General features: G+C 49.3%; 2 protein-coding genes and 1 long non-coding RNA gene across 4 annotated transcripts in view; 1 reads left to right on the plus strand and 2 right to left on the minus strand.

The window, feature by feature from the left end:
* Positions 1–6,026, plus strand: FNDC5 (fibronectin type III domain containing 5; the record flags this gene model as incomplete). The annotated part of the gene is given in 6 exon segments (XM_006158096.2): positions 1–14; positions 1,603–1,718; positions 2,319–2,517; positions 2,811–2,900; positions 4,891–5,018; positions 5,268–6,026. Coding segments are annotated over 6 exon segments (553 nt in total), but the record flags the coding sequence as incomplete, so codon positions are not given.
* On the minus strand, positions 5,805–7,687 carry LOC114009606 (uncharacterized). Its single transcript, XR_003550992.1, has 2 exons — positions 6,482–7,687; positions 5,805–6,092 (listed from the first exon to the last, which is right to left on the minus strand). It is a non-coding gene; the product is annotated as an uncharacterized LOC114009606 (long non-coding RNA).
* A 3,055-nt stretch (positions 7,688–10,742) lies between these two features.
* S100PBP (S100P binding protein) overlaps positions 10,743–26,946 on the minus strand; it is a 41,171-nt gene continuing 24,967 nt past the window's right edge. For both annotated transcript variants that reach the window (XM_006158099.3, XM_006158098.3), the window contains exons 6-7: positions 21,842–21,929; positions 10,743–13,627 (exon numbers count right to left, since the gene is read on the minus strand). In XM_006158099.3, coding sequence (XP_006158161.1) covers positions 13,486–13,627; positions 21,842–21,929 — 230 coding nt within the window. In that variant the 3' untranslated portion in view covers positions 10,743–13,485. The remainder of the gene's footprint in view (positions 13,628–21,841; positions 21,930–26,946) is intronic.

The following is a 26,946-nucleotide window of genomic DNA, read 5'->3' on the forward strand; positions in this document are numbered from 1 at the left end:
GCTGGTGCAGGCGGGTAAGGGGGCCCCGGGGGTGGCCGGCGCCGGGCGGGCCCCCCTCCAGCCCCAGCACCTGGTGTCCTCGGGCCCTGTCCCTGCTCCCTGGGGACCCTCTGTCTCCCCGCCCACTGCTCGAGGAACCACCCCAGCCCTTTCCCCACCTTCCTGACCCCTGGACCCGTCCTTCAGCCTCCAGACCCCTTCCCGTCACCCCAGCCCTGGCTCGCTGGGGGCTTGTGATCGCGCGTCCTTGCCCCATTCCACAGACCCGGGGCTTTGCCTCGGCCGCCGAGCGCCCTTTCTCTGGCCCAGGGAGCGGCAGGGGACACTAGTTCCCCCACCTTCGGCCGCCCTCTTCCCAAAGACCTCGCCACCGCTCTGCAGGCCGACTCTGCGGGAGGAGCCTATGGGAGCGAGCCCGGTGCATGAGCGGTGCGGGGAGGGGGCGCAGAGCGGGTGGGGTGCACCTGAGCGGGCGCAGTCGGTGCCTGGCCTGTGCCCTGCCGGCCTCGTCCTCCTCCTCGTCCTCGTCCTCGCCGGCCTCGCCGCTCCTCTGGCTGCGCTGCTGCCTCCCCCGCCGCTCCTCGGGCTGCGCTGCTGCCTCCTCGCCGCTTTCCCGGCTCAGGCTCCTGCTTCCCGCGCCCCCTCCGGCTCCCCCTGCCCGCTCCCCTGCCTGTCTCCGAGGCCCCGTCTGTTCTCTGGTCTGTACCTGCCGCCACTTGTCTGTGCCCTTCAGTCTCTTTCCATTGCCAAGTCTGGCTTGGTCTCTGCCACGTCTGGGGGCCACTCACCAGACCACTCACCAGGTCCACGGCTTCCCCTGTGCCACCTGCCCCTTGGGCAGTTCCGAGGCTTGTGGGGCTCCAGTGCCTCTCCTGGAGGTTCGCACTGCCCTGACCCCCAGGTCACCGTTGTCCCCCTTCCTGCCCTCCTGTGCTCTCTGCTGAGTCTCCCTGCATCCTCAGTCCCCATCTGGAAGGCCCCACCCTGTCCTTTCAACTCTCCACCAGGGCCCCTGCTGAGTGACCCCAGCCGACCCTGCCATCTGCCTCTCAGGGCCAGCAGGCGGTGGAGAAGAGGCCCCCAGAGGGTGCCCTGAGCTTCCTCTGCTGGGCAGCCCATCTGGGGCTCCTCTGTGGCTCACCCCTCAGGTCCCCCACCTGGGCCAGGCCCACCCCACCTGGCTCTGTCCTTTCTCCTTCCCTCAAGGTCACTCACTAGCAGTGCGTTACAGAGCACTGGACAGGGAGCCCTGGCTGCGGCCCTCTGCTGACTCAGTTCTGCAGCCCTCCTCCCCTCTGCCCTCCACACCTGTGCCCGCCAGCCCTAACCTTCCTCCGTTACATCTGGCCCTGGTCCAGACCCATCCGCTTGGCCCTGGACCCCTGGGGGAGCCAGCAGGGCCTTCCATGTTAGACACAGGAGCCTGGGGTGCCCCCGACCTGGCTCTTCAACCCACAGAGCGACTGGGAGCCATGTTGCCACCCTCACTCAAGGCCATGGTTGCCTTCTTCCCACACTCCTGGCCTTCCCTGTTTCCTGTGAGACAGTGGGTCTGGGCTTCCCAGAGGGGGTGCTCAGGCTCAGGTGCCTCCCCGCCCCCAGACAGCCCCTCCGCCCCAGTGAATGTCACAGTCAGGCACCTTAAGGCCAACTCGGCAGTGGTGAGTTGGGACGTCCTGGAAGATGAGGTTGTCATCGGATTTGCCATCTCTCAGCAGGTAGGCCTGGAGGGTTTCTGGGAGGGGAGGACACAGACAGCGGTGGCTGATGGGGAGTAAAGAGAAAGAGGGGTGAGGGAAAAGTAGAAAGGAAAAAGGGATGGGGTGGGGGGATCCAGGCAGCAAGGCCTCCCACATACGGTTAAAAGTTGGGGCCCAGAGGGAACCAGTCAGCGTGGGCAGGTCCAGGAGCTCATCTGGAACACAGGCGTTCAGGACACAGCTTTGCGACCAGCTCTGTAGGCAGCTGGATCCCACATGGCTGGCTGCATGGTTCGAGTCCCGCATGCAGCGGCTTGAGAAACACGCTGGCTGCATACTCAAAACCCTGAAAGGAGGACAAACTGAGACGGGATTGTGGGTGACCACATCCCATGGGGGTGCTCCCCTCCGGCCCAGTGAGGGCATGTGCTCTCTAGCAAAAACAAAAACAAAACCCAACATGTTTGGGCCCTGGCCCATTCCCTACCCCTCTGCTGGCCGACCGTGTAAGACGGTGTGCAAAGGACGTCAGGAGCAGGACCGCGTGTGAGGAGCCGGCTCTCCGGGGGCGGCGGGACTGGCACCCGGGCCCTGGCAGAGCTGCGCTTGCCTTCGCAGAAGAAGGACGTGCGGATGCTGCGCTTCATCCAGGAGGTGAACACCACCACGCGCTCGTGCGCCCTGTGGGACCTGGAGGAGGACACGGAGTACATCGTGCACGTGCAGGCCATCTCCATCCAGGGCCAGAGTCCCGCCAGCGAGCCCGTGCTCTTCAAGACCCCACGCGAGGCCGAGAAGATGGCCTCCAAGAACAAAGGCAGGCCTGGGGCGCCCTACGAGGGAGGGCGGGGGAGGCGGCCAGAGAGCTCTGCTCCTGCCTGCCCTCCCGGTGAGGCCACATGAGAGGAGAGAGCGTTCACTGCAGTCTCCCAAGACTGGTATAGACACTCCTGCTCCAGTGGGGCCCTGCTGCTGCCCGTGGCCATCGGTGTTTTCCCGTCTCGTATTAGAGGTGGGGGCACCTGTCAAAATAGGCACTGACATCATGGGCTTGACCCTGAGGTGCAGCTGGGTGAGGGGGTCCCCGACCGAGTGTCCCAATCCTCGCAGACGAGGTGACCATGAAGGAGATGGGGAGGAGCCAACAGCTGCAGACAGGCGAGGTGCTGATCATCGTCGTCGTCCTGTTCATGTGGGCCGGTGAGTCTGGCCTCCAGGCCTCTCCTCTGAGCCTCTGGGGACGGGGCACTCACCAGAGCCTTCCTCTCACAGGGGCCCAGGGCAAGGGGCGTGGAGGTACCCGCGAGGAAGGTGGGGAGGCTCTGAGTCCTGCCTGAGAAGCCCTGGGGACCAGACCTGCCCCTCCTCTAACCCAGTCCTCACTGAAAGCGAGGCCGTGGTAGCCGCCCCGTGGAAAGACGCGTCCACTCGCCTCTCCTCTCTCCGAAGGGGTTCGGCCTCCTCAGGTGGCCAAGCCGCAGCTCTCCTTCCTTTTCTGGGTTGCTGTGCCTCTGGGGGCTCAGGCCCGCTCTCCTAACCCACTCGTCCTAGTCCCAGCTCTGAGAGCGCCACCACGAACCCCCCAGTCCAGTCGTTGGGACGGCCCTCCCGGGCCGGCTAGGCAGTGCAGCAGTGAAGTGGCACTGGGTGCACTTGGGAGATCGCGGGTCCGGCCCCCTGGCTGACCTGTGCACGCCGGGTGTGTTCCCGTGATCCTAGCTGGCTGGGAGGACTGGGGGCCTGGGGGTTGCAGCACGACACCCTGCTGAGGGTGCTTGCCTTTCTCTTCCTCACCCTCATGAAACAAACTTGCAAACGAAAACCAGAAATGGTCCTCCTGCCTTTATGCGCCCAAAGCACCAACCTCCCTTCTCTTATCTGAGGGATCTTCAAAAAGTTCATAGGAAATGTGTATTATGAAAAAATTATGCATGTATTTCAAAATCGTTTGTACCGAGATAAACTTGAATTCCATTTCTCCTTGAACTTTTTGAAGTGCCGGCATGTGAGTTAGTTGGCTCGTGTGCCGCCGTTCCCCCTGATAACCCCCGAGGACGAGGACCAGGCTCCACTCGCGTGCTCAGCCAGCCTTCCACGCCAGGAGGGGCTGTGCTCCCGGTGTGGGAGAGGCCGGGCTGGCCTCGCCAGTGCGGTCTGTGGGAGCTAATTCTGGGGCGAGGGGTAGGAGCCAGGAAGACACGGCAGGTGTCGTGGCAGTTGAACTTCCAGAGGTGAACAGGCGTTCACCAGGCAGCTGCCGAGGAAGGGCTGCCTGGCGCGATGTGGCCCTGCCTGGCCCCGTGGGCTGCAGCCGCAGCCGAGGCCGCGTGTGTGGGGGACAGGCTGCCGGGGCTGGGACGGGGCGCTGAGGGCTCTGAGTACCCGCCAGAGCTTCGTTAGCATGGCGGCTGGGGAGACAGGCAGGCTTCACACAGGAGCGTTTGGAGCAAAATGCTCCCTGGGCACACAGAGAAACAAGCTCTGAGAAAAGGCAGGGAGAACAAGGGTGGTGCGAAGAGGAGGGCCGCCTGGGGCGCACTGTTGGGCTTGGTGACGCGGTGTTACCCTCGAAAGGTCGTGATGCGCTTAGTTAGGATGATGGGGGGGTTTGCTATCCCCACGGCGGGATTCGCCAGATACTGAAATCACACCAAGAGCTGGCACGTGCGTGTGGAGGTGAAGCGGAGGGACACCCAGAACCCGGCTGCCTGACCGCGGACTTTCAAAGATGCTAAGTTCGTGCGTCACTGGGTTGACAAAACTAAACGTTTAACAGACCGCGGGCCCTGGAGGCGGCGTCCCTGCCCAGCACCCTGTGAGTTAAGTGAGTCCCCACTCTGCATCGGCGTCCTCACTGGTCACCTCGCAGGTCCCCTCCCAGTGCCACGAGGACCACGTGACATGGCCCCTGTCGGTGCGCAGCACAGGGCCTGGCACGTGCTCAGCAAAGGCTGTCGAGGCGTCCACCACCTCCCCCTAAGGAACAGAGGAGGCGTGGAGGGTTTAGAGGGAGGGAGCGGAGGAGACGGGTAAGGTCCAGGTGGGAGGGTCAGCCCAGCACCAGGGGAGGGCTGCGGAGAGCTGCTGCAGTGGTGCGGGCAGGGACCATCTGGAGGCACCTTTGACGAGCGCTGCTGAGAATGAAGTAGGCGAGGCAAGGACTGGCTCTCACTGTCCTGCTTGTACCCAGGTGTCATCGCCCTCTTCTGCCGCCAGTATGACATCATCAAGGACAACGAACCCAGTAACAAGGAGAAGACCAAGAGCGCATCTGAAACCAGCACGCCAGAGCGCCAGGGCGGGCTGCTCCGCAGCAAGGTGAGGGCGAGGCCCGTCCTGGTGGGCGGCCTGTGTCCCGTGCATGGGGGGCCAGTACGGCAGGGTCAGCGCAGGCCTGACACGGCTGCGGCCGAGCGGCCGAGCACCAAGCAGAGCGGGCTCAGCAGCCGGGGAGGGCAGGCTCTCGGTTGGTGTGGACAGCAGGAGGGAGCTCCGGGCTGCCTGCTCTGCTGTGCCGTGACGGGGAAGGAGCTTTACCTCTGAGCCTTCGTCCCCTCTTTGTGACAGATATGAGAACGTCTCAGTGCTTGCTCTGAGCAGCTCAGAAGACAGTAGAGAATGTGAGGCTCTCACGGTTCTGACGACGACTACCCAGCAAACGCCTGGCCTCTGCACCACCGCCTCCTCCGTCTCCTGGGCCCTCTGGCTCACTGTCCTCTCTCTTGGCTTCTCTTTCTGGCACATCTTCCTGAAGCCTCTTATTAGTCCCCATCTCCAGAAGCACCTCAACGATGCGCGTGGCTGAAGCTGTGCCCAGGGGCAGATGGACAGGGTGTGAGGACCAGCCAGAGGGGTGGCTGCAGGGGTAGAGGGGTCTCAGGGTGTGGGCCCAGGACCCAGCTTGGCCATTTGGCTGAGTGAGGCCGGAGGCTGGGTTTGAGAAGGTAGGGACGAGACTCCCAGGTAGGGCTACTCTCCTTTCCACAAGGGACGAGAGCCTGGCTCCTAGACCACAGGCCTGCTGCTTCCTCCTCCCTGTCCTCTCTGTTTCCACCTTGCAAGAAGGCTATTCAATTAGCCCTGGCCGCGTCGCTCGTTTTTTTCCTCTCGGTTTCCAAACAAGCCCTCGGTGAACATCAGCGAAGCGTGACTGCCTGTCTGCAGGGAAGAGGATTTCATTTTTCTTCTCTGCTGGTCCCTGGGTCCATGGGCACAGGACGAGGGATGACTGCAGCAGAGGGAGGCAGGGCTAGCTAGCTGCACAGTTCTCCCTCTGTCCTAGTCTGATGGAGGCGGCTGAACTACAAACCCAAACTGCAAAAAAATCAACACGCCACAAACTAAAAGGCCTGACCCCATTCTGGAAACAGTGCGGCTGCGTGAAACACAGACCTCCTCCTAGACCACAGGCCTGCTGCTTCCTCCTCCCTGTCCTCTCTGTTTCCACCTTGCAAGAAGGCTATTCAATTAGCCCTGGCCGCGTCGCTCGTTTTTTTCCTCTCGGTTTCCAAACAAGCCCTCGGTGAACATCAGCGAAGCGTGACTGCCTGTCTGCAGGGAAGAGGATTTCATTTTTCTTCTCTGCTGGTCCCTGGGTCCATGGGCACAGGACGAGGGATGACTGCAGCAGAGGGAGGCAGGGCTAGCTGCACAGTTCTCCCTCTGTCCTAGTCTGATGGAGGCGGCTGAACTACAAACCCAAACTGCAAAAAAATCAACACGCCACAAACTAAAAGGCCTGACCCCATTCTGGAAACAGTGCGGCTGCGTGAAACACAGACCTCCTGCCTCCCCGACGCTCCTGGACCGGCTTCCTCTTGGAGAAGACGCACAGAGCCCAGGGAGATGACAGGCCCTGATACTGACTGGAGCTGTGTCTTTCAGACATGGGACATCAGGGAGGCCCGTGGGCTGCCTGCTGCGCAGGGTCATGGCTGTCTTGAAGCTTTTTCTGGATTCAGCCATCAAGGACTTGATTGTGGTACGGTGCACACCTTTGTGAGTGTGTAAAATGTTTCGTCTCTTTTTGGAAAGCAAAATCGGAGGGCTCCACCCCATCGGGCAGAGGGACTCCCCAGACTGAGCCGCTTGTCTGTGCCCTCTACCTTCTTTTGGCCGTAAGATCATCAGTCGGGGTCTTAAGAAAATTCAGAAGGCTTCAGCCCCATTTCTTTGGGAAGTTTCTCTCGAAGTCTCAGCAATACTGGCTTGGCCAACTGGAAGGCTCACCCAGAGCTGGCATCGGGGGCTGCTAAACCACCCACGAGGCGGAAGCTGCGAGAAGGCAGTCCTGAGCCGTTCTCCGTGGATGGGCGGGCAGCCCTGGCTAGCACCACTGGCCTCTGAGGTTCCATACCTTGCCATTTCATCCAGGGTTCTGTGAGTTACCCAGGGTCCTCGTCCTTCCCTAGAGCCTGTGTGGTGTGAAGTGACGGGTCTCTCTCCACTGCCCCTTTCTGGTTAAAACAAAATGGTGCTTGAGGAGGGAAGGCAGACTCTTCCCTAGGACTGACGAGTTACGGCTGCCCAGTGCCTGTGCGGGAAGAGGTGGACTCCTGCATCCTCCACTGGTGGCCAAGGATGGGGATGTGGAAGACTGTGCCTGGCACCAGCCTGCGCAAGCGGGCACTTGGTAAACAGCTGCTGAGCTGAATGACAAGAGCACTGGTCCCCAAACTAGGGAGCTGAAAGCCATCACCCAGTGACCACCCCTTCCTTCTGGTCTCCAAGGGCTCTCAAGGCTGGGTCGGCCACCGCTCTGCTGCGTCCGAGTGTGGCGGCACAGGGGAGGAGAGACAGATGAAGGCCAATGTCAGCAATACTAAGGGCTTCCTCCCGGGAGGGCACGAGGCCCCACTCATCGTCTTGTGACTTCCATCCCTGCTGACTGGGGCTGCAAGGCCAAGGCTCCTTAGGGGAGAGGTCCCGACCTCTGATCCAGTTAGAGCAATAACCACTTTTTAAATGTAAAATAAAAGACAAATGAAAAGGCACATCCTTGTCTTCTGGTAAATGCCCAAATGTTGCCCTCTTTTTCTGGCAATTGGCAGTAAGTCAGGATATGTGGAGGAGGGAGTCAGTTCTCTCTCCATTTTGGCCTGCAGCTTCTTAGGGACATGCCTGCCAGCCAAGCTGGAGTTGGAAGGGAAATCTCGAACAGATGGGGGGTGCACGTGGAGGAGAAGAAAATAGCTGCTTCATCACCCTATTACTAAGGCTCCCCCAAACCAGGCTTGGGCTGCCTCACCACACTGCCATGCCTACTGGTACTCAGGGTTTTAAGACAAAGGATGTTTCCCTCTGGGTGGGGCTGAGGGCTCTCCCTGGGCTGAGGTGAGGAAGGAAGGACTGCAGAAGCAGCTTCCTGCAGCTCAGCATTCTCAGCACGGCTAGGCTCGCACGCAGTTCTGGGCTGTTAGAGGCACATCACTTTGACCCCAGCAGCAGGCTGAAAGATAACGATGCCGTTAGTGCCTGGGCAAACCAGTGAACAGGGCATCATGCACGTTCCTACCCAGAGCCAGGAAGCGCTTAGGGAGAACATGTCAGGTGAGCGGGGCTTAGAGCAGGCTGTTCTGGAAGGTTCTGAAAGCAAAGGGAAACCAGTCTTAAAGGAGGAAGTTGGTGAGCACACAGAACTCCAAGCTACACCTTAGAGAAGTACTTCCGAGGCCCCCTTTGCCCTTCTCGTACCAGACGGAGAGCCAGCTAAGTCAGCAGTAGGGAGAGTTGTGGGCAGGGCCCAGCGAACTCTGCTAGTGAGGATTCCCTGTCTTCCACTTAACCTCTGCCTATGGTCAGTCATAAAGGGTGTGAAGGAAGAGGAGCAAGTGACACTGTCCCTCCATTCCCTTTGATCACCATGGAACACTGAGACTGACTGCTCCTGTCAGCTGTAGCTGCAGTCGACCCTTCTGTGATCTGAGTTGTGGACCTTTCTTCCCCACTCCTGTAGATCCAGAAATTTCTGACAACTTCGGAAGGGCATGGACAGTTCTTTAAGGCCAAGAGACCTTGAAGGCAGACCACGCAAGTCTACAGGAGGCCTGCTGGACTGGGAGGCAGGAACCCCACCTTTAAATCATCTTCGCGCCCCAGACAAGTTATTTCTCTTGGTTTTCAATCTGCCAACAAGAGGGGTTAGAAAAGAGGATTCCCAGAGTTCATCTGCTTCTATGAGAAGCCACGGGGTATCCTCATAGGAATAAGAGGGGAACCCTAAGATCTGAGGGGAGGAAGACAGACTGACGAGTTTTACCATGGGGAGTACCTTTCTCCTACTCCAGTCCCCTCAACCTCTTAGCTTTTCAGTGTGGGCCTCTTCGAGAATCCGCTAAAATCTCGAATTCAACCATCTATAGACATAAGTAAGACCTCGCTGATTCACCCACGTGTCTCAGATTTCAGATTTCTATTTATTTCTTGTCTTTAAACCTATTGAACAGTTTGGAGTTGGCTTTGAAGTAGCTTCCAAGAACAAAACTGCTTCTACAAATGGGACATCCTGCCTACCCAGCCCCGCTTCAGTCCCACTGAGCCCATCAGTGCGGGATATTCCCAGAACCTCACATGCAGCTTGACGCTAAGTTGAAGCTCTCTGTGTGATCCTGCGTGTCAGATGGCCACTTGGACTGGTTTAAAGCTTACCTAAAACATTACATTCCACTCGCTCCCTTCTCGTGGGTGCTGGAGAGGGCCAGGTTTTCTATGGCGTGTTCCTGTTGTCATCGGGGGAGGACAGGTGGGGAGGAATGACAAAGCAGGAACTTGTTCATTAAGGAATTCCACCACTGACCAGCTGACACTTCTGTGACAAGTGGAAATTTTTTTCCTGACAGGTGCTCTGGCATACAAAGCAAGCATGGCTTAAAATCAGTTTAGGAATAATTCTTTTCTCTCTTACAAAAGCAGTCCACAGTAAGGGAAGCAGGGAAGTCTGCTTTCTAGTTTAGGTGGTTGGATTTTTTTCTTCCTATGAAAGCTCAAAATGGACTGGTTAGAGATGGAACCCATTCCTATCAGGGAAGGGCATTTTTCCTTTTTCTCTTTACTTTCTCATAAAATAAGGGACACCACCACTTCAGAGAATTCAGCTTGTTCTCTGAAACCATTGATGCCTACAGCAGTAACGCAATGCTAAAGAACAAATAAGCAATTACTGGACAAGGCCTCACCTAACCTGACAGGCACAAAATGGATATGCACCTTGATGGTCGACTACCTCAGATTGAGTAATAGCGAATAGCTGTGTTCTTAGTAAATCTGTGCTGAGCCTTTTGCCTGGACCAGAATATATGTTGTCTAGAATACATATACTAGACAAAGTGTATAGAACAGCGGGCCAAGAGCGTGGCCAAACGCGCTGTGTATGTTCTCAGCGTGACTGGAGATTTTAAAAGCACTGGCTAATACAGGTGACAAGCTATTATTGCTTTCCCTTTTATCCTTGCTCCTAGGGGTAAGTATAAGCAGCTTAGGTTCACAAGAGATCAAAGGAATGCACTGTCTCCCACCATCTGCCCACGCTCACCCACCCTTCACTCCAGGTTCTGGAGACAGCGGTTTCTGGAGAAGTTGGGCCAAGACCAGTCATCAGTGTTGTATTATTGACTCTGGTTTCTCACATCCCCTTTAAAGGGACAATGCCCCGGGACAGCGTGGCTTCTTCCTTAATCAGCACTAGCTCTGGGAAGCAGAGAGGGGCCGCACACAGCCCTGGGGAGGAGTGCAAGGCAAGGCCTGCCTCCGGCGTCAGGCCGAGCTGGCCTCCTCCTCCGCAGGCACAGCCACACTGGTATTTCAGGCTCTCCCCATGCCAGGCTCCGGACATGCACACGGAGCTGCAAATCCCAGTCAATCTCACACTGCTGAACTGCTGGGACACCCTTCTCCACTGTAATCTACCCTCCAAAGAACCTCGCTGTCCCAATACGCGTTCTCCGAACTGCCACCCCCTCCCATACCCCACTAACCTACCTACGCAAAGAGGAAGGCAAATAACCCTCCCTCAAAACCCGCGACAGACGGCCACAGTACATATGCCACTGACAAGAACTTTTATTTCTTTTTAATGACATTAAACACAACTGCTACAAGGGAAAAAAACATGACAGAGGAGGCACCAACTTCAGTTTCATAACTGCTCCTGACGACGCAAGTCAATCTGGCCCGCACTCCATGAGGAACCACAGGCCATCTGAGGCTCCTCGCTTACAAACAAGCCATGTAAACGGCACGTTTCTGCTCTGCTCTGTCAGGACCCTGTGCTGGGAGTGTCTCCACAGGTCAAGGCTAGGTAGGCAGTCAGACGCACATAACCCACACTTGAAAAACACAGCAAGAATTCCACCCGCAACACTGGACTGGGCGGCGAGCAGCAACTACGAGAGCGTGCAGCTTTGCGGTGAACACTGCCATCTTTAAAGTGGCTGGCTTTGTTTTTTCTTCTTAAAGAATACCATGTTAACCACTAGAGAACAGCTCTCTCCTCCCCCAGTTCAACAGATTTAATTAGGCTGCTAAAGCTTTGGAAAAAACAGAATTATTGGAGCTAAGAGGAAATGTGACTGTCACATTCTCTAGTGAACCTGTCACTCATTTGATCTGGCAAAGGCAGGGCTCCCATTAGACACTCAGTCTTAAGCCCCCTGCACCAGGACAGGAATGTGAATCTTAAGATTTTTGCCGAAGCACAATGCTGTCCCGACTCCTTGGGCTATCTGTGGGGATGCAGACAGCTGCAATGCTAGCTATTCCAGCTACATTTAATTTTAACTACGTTCTGGTCCCAAAGGTGGATGTTTGGCATGTCTCACTCCATCAAGCTAATTTAGGACAGCCCGGAGAATGACTGACGTAGTACATGCCAATTATGCTGACTGAAATCACAGATTTTTGACTACTGCCTAAGAACACAACTTTTCTTTTGAATTTTGGTTCTAGAATCTAAAGCAAACGATGTGGAAAAGAGAGTCCTTGTCTGGTTAAAAACAGGAAACACTTAAGAGACATCTATCCAATTTCACTAGTGGCCTGAATGAACAAGCTTCTCCCAAGTCAGTTTCTAAATTGGGGTAGGATGTTTAAGACAGGCTAATCACATGCAAAGGCAGGGCAGGTAAAACAACACAACCAGACAAAGACTATATCAGCTAGGAGCGACGTTCACAGTGAGCAACACATGGAGGCCAGACTGCAAAGCCTCCCGAAATGACCTTTCGAGCGGTGCGTGAGCTGTGTGGGCATGTCCTGAAACATTCCTTCAGGTAGATGCACCACATCTGTCAGCTTTGGTTAGAACACCAAATCTGAAGATCAGGCAATGCTTTGGTGAGCAGACATCGCCATAACTATGTCAGACCTATGCTAGCAGTTAGGTGCAACTGTGCACCAGGGGCATGACCGGCGAGATTTAACAGCCAGGGTCTAAAGGCACCTCTGTTAACCAAGTATGGAGACAAATGAGTGCCTCTCCAAGTCTCTCCCAAATGGAGCAGGCTCCTTGACAAATATCCTTATTGATATTTCAAGTGTCAACGCATACTTAAATTGGAGATTAGCAGAACAAACTGAAGGCCAACCTACACCTCAATGGCACTGGCCTGTCCTAGAGTCAAGACACGGGGTAGGCGATGTCTTTCAAGAAAGGGAGGCTGTTCTGAAGAGGCACAGCCATGTCTCTCAGGAAACAGAAGCACTGCCAATAAAACTGCAAAGGAGTGGTCACTGAAGGTTAAAACCCGGGGATACGTGAGGAAGGGTGGAGGAGACAACGTGGGACAAAGAACACAGGCACAGAGCAGGGATTAGTTGGCAGTCTTCAGTCAAGAGTTAAGAAGGGTGTAAGATTTTAAACACTATCATGCAACATAAGTTTAATGAGTAATGAAAAAAGTAAAAAAAAAATTAATAAAATAAAGGGAGCTAGTAGAAAAAAGAGGAGAGGATTTATACTTTTAATCTGTCCTTTCAACAAGATTGTTTTCCTATCCCATTCTATTTCAAATGTCCTGGACTGCCAACTTTGAAATAACTGACAGGTATTCAGAGATTCAAAAAGTTAAGACAGTCATTAAAAGTGACTTATATTCACTTACAAGTGATCAGTAATAATTAACACTGGCCCATAGCCTGATAAAAAACTATTTTCTAGGGGCCACCCAGGTGGTATGCTGGTTGAGACAGGTAGATCCCACACGGCCAAATGCTCAGTCTGAGTCCCAGATCTGGTGGCTTGAAAAGCATGCCAGGTGCATGTGTGTCTGTGCATCCAAAATCCCAAGAGGAGAGCGAGGAGAAGGGATTGTGGTGTGGCCATCCTCTTGGGGGTGGCAAAGAGGCTGGTGATTTCTCATTCCACCCCTCCCCCACCCTACTCCATTACTCTTAGGTGAGTGCACGCCCTATAGCAAAAAATGAAATAAAATTAAAAAATAAAAAGAGTATCTTGCTTACAGGAGGTTTAAAAGGTAACCCTCCTTTGGGCACTTCTACATGGAGCTGAGTTTCTTCTTTGAGCCTGGTTATTTGGCCTTATGCTGGCTTTCGGGAGGCTTTCCATTTCAATTTAAAAATTAAAAAAAAAAGTATCAATATCGGTTAAACAGATAGAAACACACAAAATCAGGAGGAACCTCATACAAAAAAAATTCAAGTGAGTATTTCCAAAAGATGACAAGTTCTTTAAATAAAAATCTTGTGGAAAAATAAAATTCGGTATCTACAAAGCACAAAACAGCAGAAGATGATGAGATGCTGCTCTGGACAGGACCCTGGAGAAGGTCCCTCACGGCTGAGGGGATGAGACGAAAGGACTGCATGGGAAGTCTGGGTGACGCTGGAACCGATGGTAGCTTCGCATGTTCCTATCGACCCACTGAGTCAGACTGCATCTTTGCAGAGGTTTCTGTCTGAACCGGGCGTAGTTTCTATTGAGAGAGGGAGATCGAAAACATGAAGGATATTTCAGATGGCATGGCTATTTGTACACAAAGATGGCCAGCAACACTATTTTAAGAATATTTTAACTTTTAACTTTTGGGGACCAGCAGTTAGTGTAATGGCTGTGTCGCTGGATTCCCACATAGTCGACCGCGATTCGAGTCCCGGATCCGGTGGCTTAAACTCACGCCGGGCACATGTGTGTGCGTGCCTAAGATCCCGAGAGGAGAATGGAGGAGAAGGGATTGCGGTGTGGCCATCCCTCCTGGGGGGTGATTTCTCACTTTCTGTCTCTCTGTCTTTCTGGCGAGTGCACGTGCCCTATAGCAGAAAAACCTCTCCAAAATAAAAAGAAAGAAAAAGAATGTTTTAACTTTTGGAAATCAGATATTTAATATTTCAATTCTCACAATGTTAGGAATGTTACACTATTTTATTTATAGGAAAGCAGCATCACTAAGTAGTATTTCCTTCTAACTCCTAAAGTCACCTAACCCTAGTAGATATTAGGGTGACACGTGCCACATAAACAATGATCTAAGGAAAACTAATGCATAATGATGTTTGAATAGAGAAAAATTTTATCCTTCCAGAAGCATTTAGAGCAGGATTAGGCCAGCCAGTGGTATGGTGGTTAAGGCAGCTGGATCCCACATGTCCAACTGCATGGTTTGAGTCCCAGACCCTGCAGCTTGAAAAACATGCTGGGCACATGTGCAAGCATGTCTAAAACACTGAGAGGAGAATGGAGGGGAAGGTACTACGTGTAGACAATCCCCTTAGGAGGTGCCTTCTCATTTTCCTTTTCTCTGTCTCTTTCTCTCTAGTGAGCACATATGTCTTATAGCAAATTAGAATAAATAAATATGTATTTTTTTTAAGAAGAGCAGGATGGGGCCGGTAGGCAGCATGGTGATTAAGGCACTGGACTGGCCAACCATAGTTCAAATCCCTGACCTGGCAGCTTGCTGTCTCACTTTGTCACTTTCTTTCTCTGTCTCTCTCTGGTAAACTTAAAATGACAATAATAAATAAATTTAATTAAATTTTGGAAAAACCAAAAAGAACCTTGTTTAAACCATACCTGTACTTCTAATAGACCCTCACTGTCTAACATAGGCTGCCCAGGTCACAGCAGTTAAATTTAGAATACAATTCCCAGAAAAGCTAAATCATCATGTGACTGTCACATTATAAGTTTAAAGACTGAATAATTAATAGCACAAACTCAAAGTTTCCTGAGAGTCTCCTTCAGACGTGTGCTTGATTGGGGTTCTTAGCAAGAGTCTGAGGTTTGATACCATTCTCAATTCCAAAATTGTTCCTTATAACCACTGAGAGGCCTGTTCTTCTTTCTTGTTTTTTTTTTTTTTTTTTTTTTTTTTTTTTAATAAATCCTTGTTTTTTCCTTTGACATTTACTTCTTCCACAAGAGAGACAGGCACTACCCCAACAAGGTCCCAGTTAGGGTCTACCCCGTCTCCACCAGCCCAGATCATGGGCACAGATTACCTGGTATGCTCAGGGAGGTCCTGGAACATGAGCCAAGAACCTTTCTTTCTTTTCTTTTTTAAAGAGGTTTTTGCGCATGTGCTCTCCAGACAGAGAGACACAGAGATAGAAAGCGAGAAATCACACACTCCCGGGGGTGGGGGGGATGGCCACGCTGCAATCCCTTCTTCTCCATTCTCTTCTTGGGATCTTGGGCACGCACGCACATGCGCCGGCGTGAGTTTTAAGCCACCGGTCTAGGACTGGAACCGTGGTCGACTACATGCGAGTCCAGCAACATAGCCATTATGCCAGCTGCTGGTCCCAAACCAAGAACCTTTCTCACGTGGGTCCATTTGCATTATTGCTATACCACAGAGAGTGCCTGCCCTGGGAAACTTTCTAAAGACACAAATTCTTAGGCTCTCCTCTCCTCAAGACTTACTGAGTTAGAGTCCCAGATATCTGCATTTTTTTTTAAGGGGGGAGGGAAGATTTATTTATTTATTTAATTCCATTTGCTATTATTATGTTTTTAATCTGGGAGAGAGAAAGAGAAAGGGAAAGTGGGAAAGTCAACCGCCAAGTCTGGGACTCAAACCACGATCGGCGGTGTGAGAGTCCAGCGCTTTTAACCACCCACCACCTGCCGGCCCTGATATCTGCATGTTTTAATATCTCCACAGGTGGTTCTCAGGCAGGCTGAAAATAATTATAGCAGTTCCTGAACTGTATGTATCTCTATCTGTAAGTACTTGCTGAATTTCTTAAAAACTCATCTCACTTGGTGCCAGGGACAATCTTGTGAGGGTTAAGGAAGTACTTGCATAAACTCCTGTCATAAAACTGAGCCTTGTCCTCAGTCTGCAGTGGACACAACCATGGCAGGCACTTTCACCCGCTCCTGCGCTGACTGACAAGAAGCCCTCCAGATGCACAGTACTTTCAGACTCCTACTACTGCGTCTCCTTGACCAACTCTTTTACCCAGCTGTGGGGCCGGTAAAGTCACCCATTCCTCTCTTCTGCAGAGCCTGTGGAAAAATGTGACATTCTTTTCTTTCTTTCTTTTCTTTCTTCCTTCCTTCCTTTCTTCCTCTTTCTTTCTTTCTTTCTCTCTCTCTCTCTCTTTCTTTCTTTCTTTCTTCCTTCCTTCCTTCCTTCCTTCCTTTCTTTCTTTTTTGTTTAGTAGTACAATGTTTTCTTTTCTTTTCTTTTTTTAAAAAGTTTGGTATAGAGCATGAAGTGAGAAGCCACCCCACAGAGGGGTGGCCATGTTGCAACCCCTTCTCTGATCTCTTCTCAGGAATTTAGGCATGCATACATAATCGCTCAGAGTGTGTTTCAAGCCTCCTGGGTCCAAGACTCAAACCTTGTAATTGGCAATCCAAACCTTCCAGCCATCTTAACCACTATGCCACCTGGCTGGCCTTGTTTTATTCTATTTCTAAAGGAAACAGCTATCTACTATATGGCATTTCAATTTTCTTTCTTTCTTCTGGAGAGAGACAGAGTTTGAGAGTAAGAGAGAAACGAAGTGAAAAAGCAAGCCACCAGATTCAGGACTCGAACCCTAGTTGGCGATGTGGGAGTGTCCAGCACCTTAACCACCATGCCACCTGCTGGTCTCCGGCATTTCAATTTTCTAAAATAGTTATTTGCACTATGTTTGGTATGGCAATGAGTCTAGGGATGGAAAGTGTGACAGAAATCCCAAAGTAGATACAATTCTTTGATCCAAACACTTACGAAATTGAGTAGCAGGAGCCAGTAGTGGTTAAAGCACTGGGCTCCCATGTGACTGACTGTAGTTCAAGCCCCAGACCGGGCAGCTTGAAATTCACGCCAGGCACATGTGCGTACGTGTCCAAAATCCTGAGAGGAGAATAGAGAAGAACGGACTGCTGTGTGACCATCCTCTCATGGAGTGATTTCTCACTTTCCCTCTGTCTCTCCAGTGAATGCACATGCTGTACAGAAAAAAATCTCTTAAAAAAAAAAAAAAAAGGGAACCACCAGTTGGTGTAATGGCTATGTCGCTGGACTCCCATGCAGTCAACAGAGGTTCACGTCCCGGACCCGGTGGCTTAAAACTCACACCGGGCGTGTGTGCATGCGTGCCCAAGATCCCGAGAGGAGAATTGAAGAGAAGGGATTGCGGCGTGACCATCCCCCCAGGGGGGTGATTTCTCGCTTTCTGTCTCTATGTCTCTGTCTGTCTGGTGAGCGCATGCACCCTACAGCGAAAAACCTAACAAAAACAACAAAACAAAAACAAAACAAAAAAAAAACAAAAGAAGAGGAACAGAGGGGCTGGCAGGTGGCGTGGTGGTTAAGGGTGGTGGACTCCCACATGGCCAATCGTGGTTCAAGTCCTGGACCTGGTGGTTGCTTTCTCACTTTCTCTCTCTCTGGTCAAATTAATATGAAGTATATGAATAAATAAATAAAAATAATTCTTAAAAAAAAAAAAAAACCAAAACAACGGAAATTGAGTAATATCTCAATATGAAAATTTTGGCTACTTAGAAATTAGAGAAAGCACAAGCTTTAAGCTAATCAGTTAAAATCACCTATTTTAGGGACAGTCAGTGGCATGGAGCCAGATCTCTCATGGCTGGCTATTCAGTTCAAGCCCCAGATCCCAGCCCAGCAGCTAGAAAAACACTCTATCTTTATCCAGTGAGTGCATGCACCCTATAACAAAAACTGAAAAAAAATTAATTAAAAACCCCACATCTATGTGGACCAGTCAGTGACATGGTTAAGGTGGCTGGATCCCACATGGCTTATGGTGCATAAGTTCAAGTCCTGGACCTGGAGGCTTAAAACAACACACTGGGTGGGCCAGTGGGTCGTGGTGGTTAGGATATTGGACTCCCACATGGCTGACTGTGGTTCAAGTCTTGGACCTGGTGGCTTGCTTTCTCACTTTTCCTCCCCCTCTCTCTCTGGGGAGCACACATGTCTAACAGTAAACTAAAACAAAAGTTTTATGCATGACTATGGTACTATAAAAAACTGCCAGACGTGCGCTGGGACAATACATTGACTGAGCAGTAGTCTCAGTTGTGTGAAATAGAAACTCAAATTCAAAGAATTTTCTGTACATGTTTGAGTTTTAAAAGTAGAACCTCATAAGGCATCACAAAATACATAATAAACACTGACAGTTGTAGTCTAACTTTAATCTGAAACTATAATAGTTGTATTATTAGGTTTACCCAAATGTAGACACGTTATGTCACTCAATGATAACATAGAGTGAACCACAATAGCCCACTGATTCTGGGGCTGCCTTAAATACAATTTCCTAAATGATTTTAAACAATTCTTTGGCTTTTATATTATCCACCTAGTTTCTTCCTTTTTTCTTTTATTTTTTTAAAGAGGTTTATTTTTTGCCTTAGGGCACATGCACTCACTGGGGAGAGAGAAAAACAGAGACAGTGAGAGGGAAAGTGAGAAATCACCTCCCAGGAGGGCTGGCCACACTGGCAGTCCCTTCTCCATTTCCTCCCAGGATCTTGGGCATGCATGCACACATGCCTGGCATGATTTTCAAACCACCAGGCCCAGGATTTGAATCATGGTCAGCCATGTGGGAGGTCCAGCAACTTAACTGCTATGCCATCTGCTGGCCTCCAAGTTTCTTTCCTTTTTAAAAGAGATTTTTGCTATAGCGTGCATGCACTTGCTGGAAAGAGAGAGAGAGAAAAAGAAAGTGAGAAATCCGTCCCAGGGGGATGGCCATGCCATAATTCCTTCTCCTCAATTCTCCTGTCAGTATCTTGGGCATGCATATACACATGCCTGGCATGAGTTTCAGGCTGCTGGGTCTGGGACTTGAACCATAGTTACCCATGTGGGAGTCTAGCATCTTAACCACTATGTCACCTGCTGGCCCCTACCTAATTTCTTTCTTCCTTTTTTTTGGAGAGGTTTTTGCTATAGGGTGTGTGTGCTCACCAAAAGACAAAGAGACACAGAGAGAAAGAAAGTGAGAAATCACCCTCGGGGGGATGGCCATGCCGCAATCCCTTCTCCTCTGTTCTCCTCGGGATCTTAGGCACGGAACAACGCGTATGGTCCACAGTTGAGTTTAAGCCACTGGGTCTGGGACTCCAACGGTGGTCGACTACACGGGACCTAGCCATTACGCCACCTGCTGGCCCCTACCTAATTTCTTTCTAAAGTGAAAACCTGAGGCAACTTCAATGTGTCTAGGCAAATCTCTGCACATATATATTTATGTCTGTTTACATACATCTTAAAATCTAAGTGTTTAAGTCAGTTTCTTATGTGTTACTAACTGCACTTTTTTTCTTCTTTTCTTATTTTGGTTAACATGAGGTAAAGGGAGCCCTGGAAATACTAAACAGGTCACAAAAAAGTACAGAAGTATATCGTGGTTCAAAAATAAATAAATAAAAATAAAGGAAACAGCCTCAGATCAGATAACTTGCCCAAAGTCATAAAGTAGAACCTGGATTTGAAATTACATCTGACTCCAGAATTTATCTAGTAATACTTATGCCATACTGTGTTTTTTCCTGAGAACTGCTGTGCTTTGGCAACTATACAGGAAACATGAGTGTAAAGCCCTGAGGGGAGCAAGTTTAAAAAAAGCAAGGGGTAAGGACCAGCAGTTGGTGTAATGGCTATGTTGCTGGATTCTCATGTAGCTGACTGAGGTTCAAGTCCCAGACCAGGTGGCTTAAACTCACACCGGGCGCATGTGCATGTGTGCCCAAAATCCCAAGAGGAGAATGGAAGAGAAGGGATTGCGGCATGGCCATCCCCCCTGGGAGGTGATTTCTCGCTTTCTGTCTCTCTGTCTCTCTCTGTCTGGCGAGTGTATGCACCCTATAGCGAAAAAAAAAAAAAAGCAAGGGGGAGCTAGCAGATGGCATAGCAGTCATATTGTTGGATTCCCACATGGCCGACCACAGTTTGAATCCTGAATCCAGTGCCTTGAAACTCACACCAGGTCTGTGCACATGTATGCCCAAGATCCTGGGAGAGGAATGGAGAAGGGATTGTGGCATGGCCATCCCCCCTGGGGGGGGGGGTGACTTCTCACTTTCCCTGTCACTGTCTCTGGCTCTCTCTCTGGTGAGCACATACACCCTAAGGCAAAAGTCTCTAAAAAGAAAAAAAAAAAAAATCAGCAAGGGCCCAGCTGTGAGGGTGCAACAGTCAAACAATGCTCTGAGGTCTCCTGCATGTGCCAGGCAGATGTGGGTATGATCCTGGCTGGCTGAAATTGGGGGTGAAATACAGCACAAAGACCCTGTGAGAGGTACCCGTCTCTTTCTACTTCTCTCTCTCACACATGAAGAAATAATTGTTTTTTTTAAAAAATAGGAAGTCAGTGTGACTAGAGCAGAGTAAGTAATAGTAGGAGAAGTTGGTAATCTGAGGGTAAAAGATCTAGGCCTTTGCAGGGGATCGTGAGGATGGCAAGATGTGAGATGGAAAGCCACTGGAAAATAATGAGCAAAGAAGAGAGTGGGACTCACAGTTCAAAAGAATCTCTTTGGCTGAGTTACAAACAGTAAATAGGCAAGGACAGAAGCAGGGAGACATTTAGGAAACTTGCAATAATCCAGGTAAAATGATGAGAAATGGTTAGATTTTTGGATACATGTACAACCTAAGTGATTTGCTGGAATGGACCAAATATGGGTGAGAAAGAAGAGACAACTCCTAGGTTTTTGTGTAAAGAATCAAATTAATTAAATCAATCTATAAAGCCATACTGAATAAAGAATCCAGAAGGTTTTAAAACTAGAATGGTCCACAGGACCAGCAGGTAGTGTGTTGGTTAAGGCATTGGACACTCCCACATGGCCGACCATGGTTTGAGTACTGGACCTGGTGGCTTGCTTTCTCACTTCCCTTCTCTCTCTCTGTGTATCTCTCTGGTCAAATTAAAATAAATAAATGAATAAATAAAATTTTAAAAATAGAATAAAAAACAAAAAACTAAAATGGTTCTGGGACTGGCAGGTGGTATGGTGGTTAAGGGTGCTGGACTCCCACATTTCCATGATGAAGGTTTGAGTCCTAGACCTGGCTGCTTACTTTTTCACTCCACCCCTCCACACAGATACTCTGTCCCTCTCTGGTCAAAGTTTAGTTAATTAATTAATTAATGTTCGATAAAATCATTCTTAAAAAAAAAAAAAAAGAACTAGAATGGTCCTTTGACATCAATTTGTCCAATATCTTTCATTTTACTGATGTGAGGACCAGAACTGAAGTGACTAGACAAAAATCATACATATATAGTTAATTAAAAATTGTAAAGCGAGCATTAAAACTCAGGTTTCCTGGGACCAGCAGTTAGTGTAATGGCTATGTCGCTGAACTCATTAGTCGACCACGGTTCAAGTCCTGGACCCAGTGTGCGTGCGTGCCCAAGATCCTGAGAGGAGAATGGAGGAGAAGGGATTGCGACCTCGCCATCCCCCCAGGGCGTGATTATTCGTTTTCTGTCTCACTCTGTCTCTCTGGAGAGCGTATGTGCCCTATAGCAAAAGCCTCTCAAAAAAACAAAAAACCTCAGGTTTCAGTCTACTTCTTATTCCGTTACACTGTATTACTTCTTTTTTCACCTCTGGAATTAAACAATTACAATCCCAGTTCCTTACAGTATTGCTTCTGCAATTGAATTCTACCTTTACCTCCTTCTAATCACCCACTCACCGCACAGTGAGGTCCGAAGGATGCTGCCATTTTTGGTTCTTCGTATAATGAACTTGATCCATCAAGGCACAAAGCTCCCCCAAGGGACCTGTGATACAAAGATCAATGGTTAGCAAGCAGCTAAATAAACTACTGTGTCAGCCTAAGTAAGAGTGTGCTTTCAGGGAAAGAAAACAGGCACTGGTCCCAGTAACATCCACTTTCAGTTAATAAAGCAGTTGGGACGAAAACTGCAAGCCGGAGCCAGGAGCTTGCTCCTGGATGCAATGGTGAAGCAATAACGAGTGTCATTCATTCACCCGACATGGATTAGCTCCTATAATGAACGTGTGAGGCACTTACTGGTCCTAGGAATATGGGAGTGAGCAACGTACTGTACCTGTTCTCAAAAGAGTGTGTACAGGAGGGGAACCGGCAGTTAGCGTAATGGCTATGTCGCTGGACTCCCACGTAGTCGACCGCGGTTCGTGTCCCGGACCCGGTGGCTTAAAACTCACGCCGGGCGCATGTGCGTGCGTGCCCAAGATCCCGAGAGGAGAATGGAGGAGAAGGGATTGCGGCGTGACCATCCCCCCTGGGGGGTGATTTCTCGCTTTCTGTCTCTATGTCTCTGTCTGTCTGGCGAGCGCATGCGCCCTACAGTGAAAATCTCTCCAAAAAAAAAAAAAGAGTGTGTACAGGAGACAGGTGATTCCAAAATGGTGAGAAATATGCAGGGATAGAAGAAATACAGGCTGCTGTAGAGACTAGGGGAGAGAGGTTGGATCAGTCCTCTCCACGGGAAGTAAACTAAGCAAGCATGTATAAACAAGCATCTAAAGGATTCTAGGAGTTCGTAAGGTAAAGTGGGGTAGAGACAAAAGACAGCAAAACACATTCGAGAAATAAGAGTTTAGAACAGACAGACGTGGGTGCTCTTAGCTAACGAGAATTTTTTTTTGGAGAGATTTTTGCTATAGGGCTGTGTGCTCCCCAGAAAGACAGAGAGAGACAGGGAGACAGAAGCAAGAAATCACCCCCCAGGGGAGATGGCCACGCCACATTCCCTTCTCCATTCTCCTCTCGGGTTCTCGGGCACGCACGCACACATTCCCGGAGTGAGTTTAGGTCCGGGATTCGAACTGCGGTCAACTACTGCTGGTCCCCCAAATGAGAAAATTTCTAAAGGCAATTTCTCAAAACATCTGGGAGCCTTGTAACGTGATAGGCACTTTACATGTTATTTTACTTAATTCTAAAATTAAAAAAAAAAAACGTATACAGAGCTAGATATTAGTATATAATTTCTGAGATGGGAAACTGTGGCTCAGGGAGATGAATTTGTCTTAAATATTTAATAACCAAAGGTTCAATGGCTCCCATGTGACGCCATGGTCTTGCTACTATGTGGTATTACTACTTTTGCACTTAAAGGCTGAGAGGATGAACTCAACAGACCCAGAAATGAAAGACTAGTTGGGAAATAATTTTCCTTGACCAATGGTTCTCAAATTTTAACATGCATCATAATCAGCTGGAAGTATTATAATGCCCCAGAGTTTCGGGTTATGTAAGTCAGGGAGGGGTCTAAGGATGTGTAATTTTAACAGATTTCTAAGTGATCCTGATGGTATGAGAACCACACTTGGAAAACCACTGACCTAGACATCGCCAGGCTCCCAGATGTTTTGAGAAATTGCCTTTAGAAATTCTCTTGTTTGGGGGACCAGAAGTTAGCGTAATGGCTATGTCGCTGGACTCCCATGTAGCTGAATGCAGTTTGAGTCCCGGACCCGTGGCTTAAACTCACACAGGACATGTGTGCGTGCGTGCCCAAGATCTCGAGAGGAGAATGGAGGAGAAGGGATTGCGGTGTGGCTGTCCCCCCTGGGGGGATTGCTGTTTGGCTGTCCCCCCTGTGGGGTTATTTCTCGCTTTCTATCTCTCTGTCTCTGTCTTTCTGGCAAGCGCACGCGCCCTATAGCAAAAACCTCTCCCCGCCAAAAAAAATATTCTCTTGTTAGCTAAGAGCACCCACATCTGTCTGTTCTAAACTCTCATTTCTCGAATGTGTTTTGCTGTCTTTTGTCTCTGGGCCTTTGTATTAGGTCTTTCTCTTGGACACCCAACCTCCTACCCCACTTTACCTTACGAATTCCTAGAATCCTTTAGGTCTTGTTTATACATGCTTGCTTATAGTTTACTTCCCCTGGAGAGGAATGATCCAACTTCTCTCCCCTCTAGTCTCTATAGCCTTTCTCTCAGTAGTTTAAAAGTTTTTCATTACCTTATCTATTGTGTCAGTCATTGGAGGAGTCACGACTTATTTTTCTACGCAAAAATGTGTCAAGACTGTTCCAACGACCCAATACTATGCTTTCAGAAACTAAAAGAAGTCTAACTAGGCTAGAGACCATCTTTTCAAGTTCTAGTACAGATAACTTTTAGGTGACCAGCAGGTGGTGTGGTGGTTAAGGTGCTTAGACTTCTACATGGCCGATTGCAGTTTGAGTCCTGGCAGTTTGCTTTCTTTCTCTATCACTCTCTCTCTTTCTCATGAGCACATGAGATCTACGGGGGGCGGGAAATAAGTAAAAAATAAATAATTATTTGGAAAAAAAATTTTTTTGGAGACATTTTTGCTATAGGGCATGTGCCTTCATCAGAGAGACAGAAAACAAGAAATTAACCCCCAGGGGGGATGGTCACACGGCAATCCCTTCTCTATTTCCTTCTCAGGATCTTGGGCGCACACACACACACACACACACACACCCCTGGCGTGAGTTTTAAGTTGCTGGGTCCAGCACTTGAACCATGGTGGACTATGTGGGAGTCCAGCGACTTAACTGCTAACACCATCTGCTGGTCCCAACTTTTAGGACCAGTTTATCTGAAGCCTCAAGAAGCAGAACTTTATAGAAAACGTGTACAAAGGGTCTTCCAAAAGTTCATGAAAAGTATATAGAATGAAAAACTATGCATGAATTTCCATTTATTTTTTGCATCAAAATAAAACCTATACTGTAATTCCATTTTTCCATGAACTTGAAAGACCCACACATACTTTGGTGTTATACTGAATTCAAATTCCAATCCAGGGTACCAACAGTTAGTGTAATGGCTATGTCATTGGACGCCCATGTAGTCGACCGTGGTTCGAGTCCCGGACACTGTGGCTTAAAATTCATGCTGGGTGCGTGTGCATGCATGACCAAGATCCTGAGAGGAGAAAGGAGGAGAGGGGATTGCGGCGTTGCCATTTCCCTTGGGGGGTGATTTCTCACTTTCTGTCTCTCTGTCTCTGTCTTTCTGGTGAGCGCATGTGCCCTATAGCAAAAAATAAATAAATAAATAAATAAAATTAAAAAAATCCAATCCAGCTGGGGCCAGCAGGTGGCATGATGATTAAGGTGTTGGACACCCACATGGCTAACACAGTTCAAGTCCTAGACCTGGCAGCTTGCTTTCTCAATTCTCTCTCTCTCTCTGGAGAGCCCACATGCCCTAGGGTAATTAAAAATAATAAAAATAAAAATATATAATTCGGGACCAGCAGTTAGCGTAATGGCTATGTCGCTGGACTCCCATGTAGTCAACAGTGGTTCAAGTCCCGGACCCGGTGGCTTAAAACTCACGCTGGACACGTGTGCATGCGTGCCCAAGATCCCGAGAGGAGAATGGAAGAGAAGGGGTTGCAGCGTGGCCATCCCCCCTGGGGGGTGATTTCTCACTTTCTGTCTGTCTCTGTCTGTCTGGCGAGCGCATGAGTCCTATACAAAAACTTCTTGGAAAAAAAAAATTCTTGGGAGAAAAATTCTAATCCATTTAGCTCTGTGACCCTGAAAAGAAGCAAACTTTTTTGTTTGTTTGTTTGATTTAGAGGTTTTTGCTATAGGGCACGTGCACTCACCAGAAAGACAGAGACAGAGAGATACAAAGCAAGAAATTACCCCCCAAGGGGAATAGACACACTGCAATCCCTTCTTCTCCATTCTCCTCTCAGGATCTTGGGCATGCACGCACACATGCCCAGCATGAGTTTAAGCCACCGGGTCCGGGACTCGAACCGCTGTCGACTACATGGGAGTTCATCGACATAGCCATGACACTGACTGCTGGTCCCAAGAAGCAAACTTTTTTGAGTATCACTTTAATCATCTAAGCAAAGGGGACAATGCTTGATGTTGAGTGTTAGGAATACTGTACAGTAAAGACCTAGCACACAGCCCAGCACATGACAGGCGTGCAGTGAGTGGAAGCGATTATAGTAGTACAACAGCCTTGGACCTGTGTTAACTTGCAAAGACTTTGTAAATCCTGTGACCTATCAATTATTTCATATATGTAAAGAAACATGTTTATTAAATGAATCTATATCTACAAATAAAGTATGACATATTTTACAGCATTCAGAAATTTTTTCTAACCATAATGAGATAATGCTTTTCAGGAAAAATTCATAGATTCATTAATAAAATTATAAGTTGGGGGCCAGCAGGTAGTGTGGCGGTTAAGGACGCTGGACTCCCACATGGCCAACCGTGGTTTGAGCCCTGGACCTGGCAGTTTGCTTTCTCACTTTCCCTCTCTCGTTCTGTCCCTCTCTGGTCAGATGAAAATAAATAAAGAATGAAAACAAGAATTACTTTATAAAAACAAACAAATAAATAAAATTACAAGTTCGTGTGTGGATAAAATTTTTAAAAATATAACCTGTAAAAAAGATAACTGACAAAACGAAAAATGTATTTAAAACTTTATAGTTATAAAAGTTTAGTGTCCTGGAGCCAGCAGGTCCTGGAGGTTGGGGCGCTGGACTGCCACATGGTCAACCCAGGTTCAAGTGCCAGACCTGGTGGCTTGCTTTCTCGCTTTCCCTCTCTCTCTCTCAAATCTGTCCAACTCTGGTCAAATTAAATAAATAAATAAATAAAACTGAATAAATAATTCTTTGAAGAAATAAATAAATAAAACTGAATAAATAATTTTTTGAAGATTCAGTTTTATTTATTTATTTATTTATTTATTTATTTTAATTTGACCAGAGAGAAATACAGATAGGGGAGGAGGGGGAACATGAGAAAGCAGGTCAACAGGTCCGGGACTTGAACCATGGTTGGCCG

This window comes from Tupaia chinensis, unplaced genomic scaffold (genome assembly GCF_000334495.1).
Source record: "Tupaia chinensis unplaced genomic scaffold, TupChi_1.0 Scaffold000573_1, whole genome shotgun sequence".
Classification (NCBI taxonomy): Eukaryota; Metazoa; Chordata; class Mammalia; order Scandentia; family Tupaiidae; genus Tupaia; species Tupaia belangeri.